The sequence below is a fragment of the Phaeoacremonium minimum genome, assembly GCF_000392275.1.
Source record: "Phaeoacremonium minimum UCRPA7 unplaced genomic scaffold PA7_03_scaffold_413, whole genome shotgun sequence".
Taxonomy (NCBI): Eukaryota; Fungi; Ascomycota; class Sordariomycetes; order Togniniales; family Togniniaceae; genus Phaeoacremonium; species Phaeoacremonium minimum.
The window spans coordinates 629,938-638,024 of NW_006921315.1; the positions used below are offsets into that span (position 1 = coordinate 629,938).

An 8,087-nucleotide genomic window follows, 5' to 3' on the forward strand; every position below is an offset into this window, starting at 1 on the left:
CGCACCCACAATATGGTGATTGGTGGTGCTATGCATCGCTCTCACAGCTTGAGGATTTGGAGCTCTCCTCATTGCTGCTGTTCACACTTTTGTTGCAGCCACCGGGACTGTCACCGGCATTCACCGGCTCTGAGCCTTTTTGAGGTGTACGATCCTGCTCATAAAAATCTGTTGGGAGGTCACATCGGCCTAGCACGAGAGATGTGTTAGCATTATATCTGGGGTATCATGTAAAATGAAATGATATGATGACATCTGGAGTAGCAGTGTCAACTCTCCATCCTACTTACCATATTCTGCGATGTTGACGACGGGATCATTTGCGTTGCTCACAGACACAGCACGTCCCCCTGAATTATCAACAAGGTCAGCTACAGCGAGCTTCTGGTTCTTGTCCTCGTCGACCTCCGTGAAGTTTTGTTGTTGCGCCATCTTCTTCTCGTTTTGGACGTCCTTGTGGCCGACCAACATGCTTTACTTGTCTGCTTTGCACTCTGGTTGAACGACTTTTTTCTTTTGGCTTTGCTATGGAAGAGGCAGCAAAGAAAGCCAGGAGTCGGGTTCCTTTGTGGTCGAAGAGGTAGCGCTCATGTGATCGGATACGCTGGGACCACATCCTTACCACCTTGGCACTCCCCCCTTTTCACATCTGAACAAGTTGCATGCTGTGCGGTGTTGTGTTGCAAGGAATCAACAACACACCTCTGAGGCATATCATGATTACTTTGTCGCAAAGATGAAATCCAGGCTGTAAAAATTCATTTACAGCTTGCAGATTGTTTATAACAATAGACTTCACTAATGGCAGATTTGCAAGACATCCGAGGCTTGTCTCCCTCACCCCTGGGTCACCATCCTCGTCGCAGCCGGAACCGATGCCGTCCCTATCCACAAGCCGGATGCCCAGAATCGGCCACTCTGCCATTGCAGCACTCTACTCTCCAAAAGACAATATCATGAACTAAGCCCATACTTTATAGCTGCCAGACAGCATACGGGCATCCCTGGGCCATCCTCGTGCTCGCCTAGCCTAATTGGCACTGCAAAACATGCGAAATACACCTAGCAATATTTCTCCTCCAGAGCGACTCGTTGTCTCCATTTACCCAAGGACTTTTGTCACATACACTGACTGAAACATCTGAATCGTCGTTGATCACGAACATAGGCATTTAAGCATACCAAGAAGATACACCATTGCCGGAGCCCAAGTGCTATACTATGTGTCTAGATTTCCCGACCATTGACTATTTACGTCACAAGTAAATGCGCTGCAACTGATGTGTCTCAAATCCGAGTGCTTTATAAATGCCACTCCTGTTCCGATTAATGCCACGGGAGCCGGTTTCTCCATTGCTGCTAGCATCATATACAGGCGGCTATAGGCAAAGGCGATCCAGTGCATGACTACAGTGAGCTGAGGTTCTAATACTGAGTAGTGTGCAACTTCATCAACGTAAGGACTCCTCCATCTATGAGACCAGCCCTTATCTTCAGGAAAGCAGCGATTTGTGCACAGGATTCCAGAGCTGCCGTGCATGCATTACTATTTCGATGCAAATCGCAGAGGTTCTGCAACCGCTCGTATCCTAGTGTTGCTCTGCGTGACTTTGCAAACTCTTCCGGTATCTCCGCGAAATTTGCTTTTTACTACGTACGTTAGTTAGCATGTTGATCTCCATCTTCCCGAATGAAATACAAGTTAAACACAACAAGCACTACAGGCTAGAATGCTACCCATATTTGATTCTTGATATTTGAGCCCTGCACCGGCAGAGACATCCCACCGAACATATAACTTACCCTACAAAGCCGCTTATCACATCCTATCTTGTTGCAGTGCTCCAGCGTAGTGTCAAGACAACGCCGCTTTACTTGAAAATGTTGGCCATTTTAGTTTAAGATAGCCCCATTGGGGCAGTCGCCCAACCCCAAGTTGAACCCTTTTCAGCCTCGCGTCCGCCCTCCAGTGCCTGAGATGAGGGTGAACGGTTTTTCCAACGGGAACCAACCGCTCCCACTCCCATTCGCCCGAATGCTCGACTGTTCAAAGGCCTGCGATGCATAGTTTTACTTCCAAAAATGTGAACCTTGAATTCATTTTATAGCTGAGGCTGCATCAGGCGAGACCAGGTACAGATTAGTGGCTCATAAGTGCCATGCATGGTAAGCGACTGCATCTTCGCATTGCATTTGGCTTATCAGGACCATCAAGGTGCCGACAGAACGTCATTACTTGACATGCACCTGTGTGATTGCGAATGCAGCCTATGTCGATGATTAGTTCAGTATCAGCTTCGTCTTTCTTCGGCAAGATCTTGCCATTGTCTATATACAGGGAGAAGACAGGCGCAGGGCGTTGACGCTCCCCGTCTTCTTTTGCCCACGATATTATTCTAATATTCTGACAACAGCCTGTCTTGAGCCTCTCATCATGAAGTCCTCTCTCGTGACTGTCTTCCTTGCTGGCAGCATTGTCTCCGTCGCAGTTGCAGTTCCGCCCACGTCGCCCAGGAATGAGCCTCCCACACGCATCGTAAAAAAAGACGTGAGACCTCTGACAAACTATCAAAAAGAGGAGGCAAGCCAGCCAACTTGACTAATCATTTCTCTCGTAGGCCACCAGCACGGTGACAGTGACTCCCACACCTAGCGCTGATTACGACGAACTCTCTTACCAGGCTATTCTGGTGGGCTTGTGCATCCAGGTCATGCAAGATCATGATGTATTCCAATGTTAGCTAGGAAGACAGTCAGCCGCGTCTGGCTCTTGGCGAAGGGTCGTTTTAGTGAAATGAGGATGACGTCTGCTGGCCCCATCACTGCATGAAACACATATTAGTCAACTTCGTTAGGCATTGTCAGGCTAGGAAAGAGTATGTTTGGAGACCTCGGCCGGCTATTATCCTCGTAGCCAGCTTCATAGAGGAATGTTTTTTCTAAGCTTTATAAAATAATTACAAAAACTTTTTATCTTTTTGTCTTTTTGACTTTGAATCTCAATTTTGGTTCTTCTGGATCTTGAATTCGTCTTCTATAAAATCATCAAACTTTTCCTCTTGTTTTAAGAAGTCTTAATATTACAAGCTATGGAGTGGTGCAGGTTTCTAGGCTGCTGGGACTTTTCAGGGAGTTTCCCCCCTTGACGGCACGGTTATGTGGACCATTAGTTTTGTTTACCTATTGGGTGACGGGACGTTTTGCACGCCCAATACGACTTTGTAAAGAACGATTGTATATTTTGTTGGCTACCAGGTGGTCACCAGGTGACCACCAGGTGCCAAATATAGATAGCCCTCCATAGCTTCCTTAGCGGTGACAGCCTAACTGTCACCTATCACAACAATAATAACACCTACAACCCTACAATATTTGAATAAACTTTCCTCCATACTGGTCTTCAAGTCACTATCTGACTACATATTTGGAAAGAACGACTTTAAAATTAACAACTTTGAGAGAGAGTTCATGAATATTAGACACTGTACCACAACTTTGCCCGAAGAATCTAGAGCGTCCTAAACACAATGTCGATTTTCTGTTTATTAACCTTTATCAGTATCCTCGACAAAGTACAAGACGATGAAAAACACCAGAGAAATATTACCTATGTCCCGATATCCTTCTCATATCCCCTAATCCAGAACCTCGCTCGGGGGGTGTGTATACTCGATAGAGCGCTTGTCGAGAACGTCGCTAGGCGGATGGGTGTACTCGACAGCACGCTTATCCAGAACGTCGCTAGGCGGATGGGTGTACTCGATAACACGCTTATCCAGAACATCGCTAGGCGGATGGGTGTACTCGACAGCACGCTTATCCAGAACGTCGCTTGGTGGATGGGTATACTCGATAGCACGCCTGTCGAGGAGATCGCTTGGTGGGTGCGTGTACTCGATGGAACGCTTGTCGAGGATATCGCTAGGCGGGTGGGTGTACTCAATGGAACGCTTGTCGAGGACATCGCTTGGTGGGTGGGTGTACTCGACAGCAGGAGCTGCCGCCACTGTCGTGGCAATTATCGCCAAGGTGATACTGTGAGCAAAATGCATTTTGACGATTATGTTATAGATAATATCTTCTGGAACGATGATCGTGATGGCTCAGCAGTTGCTTGGTCTGAGACCAACGTCGTGGGCGGAGTTGGCAACCGTCTTCATCCCTTCTTTTATAGACTCTGAATCATGAAAACTGAATTACTTATTCCTCCATCTCAGAAATTGCATGCGCCTGTTCCCGCAAGGTTCCGCGGAATATAGGTGCGGCGGCGTTGATGAGAGCTGATGAATGTGAACAACCGTGTATGTCAGAATGAGGCGTGGCATTGAGGACGGAAACGATGTGGTAAAGCCTACAGCCTTCGTGGTCCTATCTTGCAAACAGCGTGAGGCTGGATGCAATCTCCAAGGCTACATCTAGTAAAAGAATTGATCGGATGGAAGCATGGTGGATGACCATGCATGGTCACAAGAGCATGAAGCGTACTTGACCGGAGCGGCAGAATGATTGGATGGTAAGCTTACCATCACATAGCGCAGGCATGGTAATCTTTAATTCCTACCAACAAGTTGGCTACCTCGGCAGTGTTAAGCTTCGCAGCTCGTCATCTATAATTCATCACCCTGCAGCTCGTCATCCTGCAGTGCACCAGCTCGTAGTTGATGACCTTGCAGCGAGGCCGCCCGAAGTTATTGAGCATTGCCAACATAGAAATTCGAGAGAGATCGGAGCGCTTCAGGGCACCAAATGAGATCGGCCATGGTCAACACGGGGTAGTGCCGCGTACGTCGTCTAAGCCGCAGAGCTGAAATTCTCATAGTAAGCTCTAACCTAGATACTCTTCTAAGTCTTCTCGGCTAGGGGCATTCGAGATCTAATCGAAAGAATGGCAACGAGTTGATAGACAGCTTGACCAAGTACCCTCAATCCACGAGTTCTTTCTTTTGACGCTACCCGGCGACCGCCCAAACCAACCCTCTCTTTATCTTTTCTGCTCATTCACTTGAGGAACTCCACTTCACTTCGTACTAAAATCATACTTATTCAGATCTTGATATCTTGGCTCGATCTCAGCTGAGGCCCAGAAACCCGAGAATTGTTATTGCCTTCTTGCTCCTTTCTCTTCCATTAACCTAGATTAACATGCCTCTTAGTGTATTGAACAAGATGGGTTTCAGGGGCGTTGACACCAAGACCTACTCGGTCCTGCGAAGAGATTCCGGCGGCGAGGAAGGAGGCGGACTCATCCAGAGTCTCAAAAAGAACGCAAAGGACGACGAATTGGAAGGGCCATGGCCACTAGTCCATCCTTGCCGACAGCTTAACAGCTGGGGCCTGATCTTAATCGCGGGAAATGCCATATTATTCATTCTGTCCCTAGGTACAATAGCCATCGCCTACAGGTATAGTAGGAATCTTCTGAACAACGAGGGAAATGCTCTGCTGAAACGGATTGATGCGTACTGTAAGTGGTGAACATCCTCTCCGCCGAGGCTCATTGTCAAGCCACTCTTTCTGAGAGGCAAATTGCGACTGACATTTTGGCGAACTTTCCTACGCAATATAGCCCCAGTGTATAACGAGATACAAGTTGACCTCGTCGATATGACCATCAACGGCTCGCTACTGAATTCTGGCGACTCCATCTTTCAACAGCCTCCATCTCCCGAAGTCGACGCAGCATGGGAGGCAATCACTCACCAGTATCCGCACGTCATCACCACAGAGGATGTCATACGACTAGGAAAAGATCCGACACGCACAGCGCGATGGCCGGAAGACTGGGGATTCGGACCGGATGCTCATACTGCCGAGCTAGACATTATACACACGGTTCATTGTCTCAACGCAGTACGGCGCGATGTCCACTGGCGGCACTACTTTGGCGATCGATATCCCGATGGCGAGTTCCCGGAGTTACATCGTGTACACACTGATCACTGTATCTACATCGTTCTGCAGAATCTCATGTGCAGTGCCAATGCGGACATCATCACCAACGTGTGGGTCGAGGGCCAGTTGCACCCCTTCCCGGATTTCAACGTCAACAAAAAATGCCGCAACTACGATGCTCTTGTTGATTGGCACCATCGTACTCAAGTTACAGACATGGATAATTATCTTGCCATGCGCAGACCCAAGGGTCAGGAGCCTTGGAAGATGTCGGACGACTTTCACCGGAAATTCCAGACGGGGCTCGAACGTGGGCACTCTGATGATTGACCTCAAGCAGTAAAACGCCAAGTAATCAAGGTTGAAAAGCGCTACTGGGGGGCGCTTTAGGCGTGATATATAGTGAAGTTTTACCACTTTACATCCTGACGTGGTCGTAATTGTACATCTAGGCTAGGCACACCAAACTACCCAACTGTCTTTATCACATTCTTCGAATCCTTTTTATGGTCCTCACTTCTATGCAACTACAGTCTTGATCAAACTCGTATCAATTATAGCTTGCGATAGGGCAGCGGAGCCTCTTTCAGGGGCCGTTGCCTTCCGATTGTGAATTGTAAGTCAATCAGCAGAAAGCTCAATATAAAGCAGGATTTTTACGCAGCAAGGTCTCTCTTCACATAACGGTTTGTGTTGACTGCGTATGGTTGACCCTATCTGTCACTTCACTCCGCTGTAATTCTAGTCTCTAGAGGAGGCCTATAAGGCCGACTGCTTTTTCTCCCTTAATATTAATAAGAACCCCATTCAACGTTATGCACAGGAGGATCGACACCGAGTAATCTGACATTGTTGGCCTTATACCATGGATCACCATCTTCCTCTTATCTCATGATATCATTCTCACTAATTACCTCTTGACCCTCGTTTTCCCCGTAGAGCTCCGTGGGCTCGTCTTGCTCGTCAACAAAACGCTCATGCTGTTGCTCCCCGTTCTGTCGACCCTCATCTTGAGCCGCCAACAACACATCGCTAACGCGCAGCCGCAACAAAATGACCGCCGTAACGCCACAGAAGAGGAAAGAGAAGATATAAGGCATGCCACGCCAGATGTCCCTCAGACGGAGGCTTAGCTTAAGGCCATTCGCCATGATCGGTCCCGCTAGCAGTGAACCGACCGTGTCCATGACGGACAGCATCGCGTAGAGAGTTCCCAACATGTGTGGCTCACAGAGCGTGCTGATGAGCGAGCGCAAAAAGATTCCAAATGCACTTCCAAGAGTGTACAATCCCAAGCCTTTGAACCGGCGAAACGATTAGTATTGGTCAAGTCTTACAAGTATAGGCAAGACTGGAGTCACATTTCCTGTGAAAGACTTGGTGATGAGAGGAAAACATGGGCCGCTGAGGGTATGAATACAAGAAAAGAGATGCTAAGCGTCCACTTACCAAAGACAACAAACTCGACGGTTGGCGCAACCACCAGCACAGCAAAGCCGGCTGCCATGAGGCTAATGCTTATTCGTGCCAAGTTCAGATCTTTTTTCTGGGGCCGCATTCGTAGCCTCTTTTCCAAAAGCGTATCGATCGATGGCAGAAGTGTTGTGTTCAGCAAGAGCGCTGCTGCGGCCCGCCATGAAAGCAGATAATTTGCCTTGCAAGCAAGTTAGCCTCGAGAGTAAAAGAAGTGAAATCACCCACGTCTAACATACCTTTGCTAAGCTAACACTATAGCGTATAGAGACATATTGCAGCAGGATTTGCAAACTTTGTCTTGCAAACTCGGAGACTAAAAAAGTGAAGACGAGGGTACGTAGGGTATGTTGGCACCAAGTGTACCGGAAAGCCTTGAACACGCGCACGGCTTCCGTCTCTGTATTAGTCGTGGCCTGAGTATGATCATTGTCATCTGGGCTGCTTGACACATGGCTGTTGTGTGAAGACATGATCCTAACCGAGGATTTGCTTCCTGTAGGCGGGAGTGTCTCTTGAGTACTGGCTGCGATGAGGATGGTTACCAGATTGCAAAGCAGGCCAATCATCAGGGGTGCCCATAGATCTTTTGTCATCAAGTACGAAGCGATAGGAGGTGAAATCACCTCAGACAGTAGATTGGACGCGGAAAAATAGAGAAATACTCTAGAGCGTAAGGTCGCCGGTGTAGCATCAGTCAAGACCATACCAAGGACGGCGCC

General features: G+C 48.0%; 2 protein-coding genes across 2 annotated transcripts; one reads left to right on the forward strand and one right to left on the reverse strand.

Moving 5' to 3' along the window:
- Nucleotides 1-3,635: 3,635 nt before the first annotated feature.
- Nucleotides 3,636-4,052, reverse strand: UCRPA7_5510 (putative glycosyl hydrolase protein; the record flags this gene model as incomplete). Its single annotated transcript, XM_007918057.1, has 1 exon — nucleotides 3,636-4,052. The coding sequence occupies one exon, from the start codon at nucleotides 4,050-4,052 to the stop codon at nucleotides 3,636-3,638; it is 417 nt and encodes a 138-aa protein (XP_007916248.1).
- Nucleotides 4,053-5,166: 1,114 nt separating this feature from the next.
- On the forward strand, nucleotides 5,167-6,222 carry UCRPA7_5511 (putative tat pathway signal sequence protein; the record flags this gene model as incomplete). The annotated part of the gene is made up of 2 exons (XM_007918058.1): nucleotides 5,167-5,464; nucleotides 5,573-6,222. 2 exons carry the CDS (start codon nucleotides 5,167-5,169, stop codon nucleotides 6,220-6,222), a joined length of 948 nt encoding a protein of 315 aa, XP_007916249.1.
- Between the last annotated feature and the right edge of the window lie 1,865 nt (nucleotides 6,223-8,087).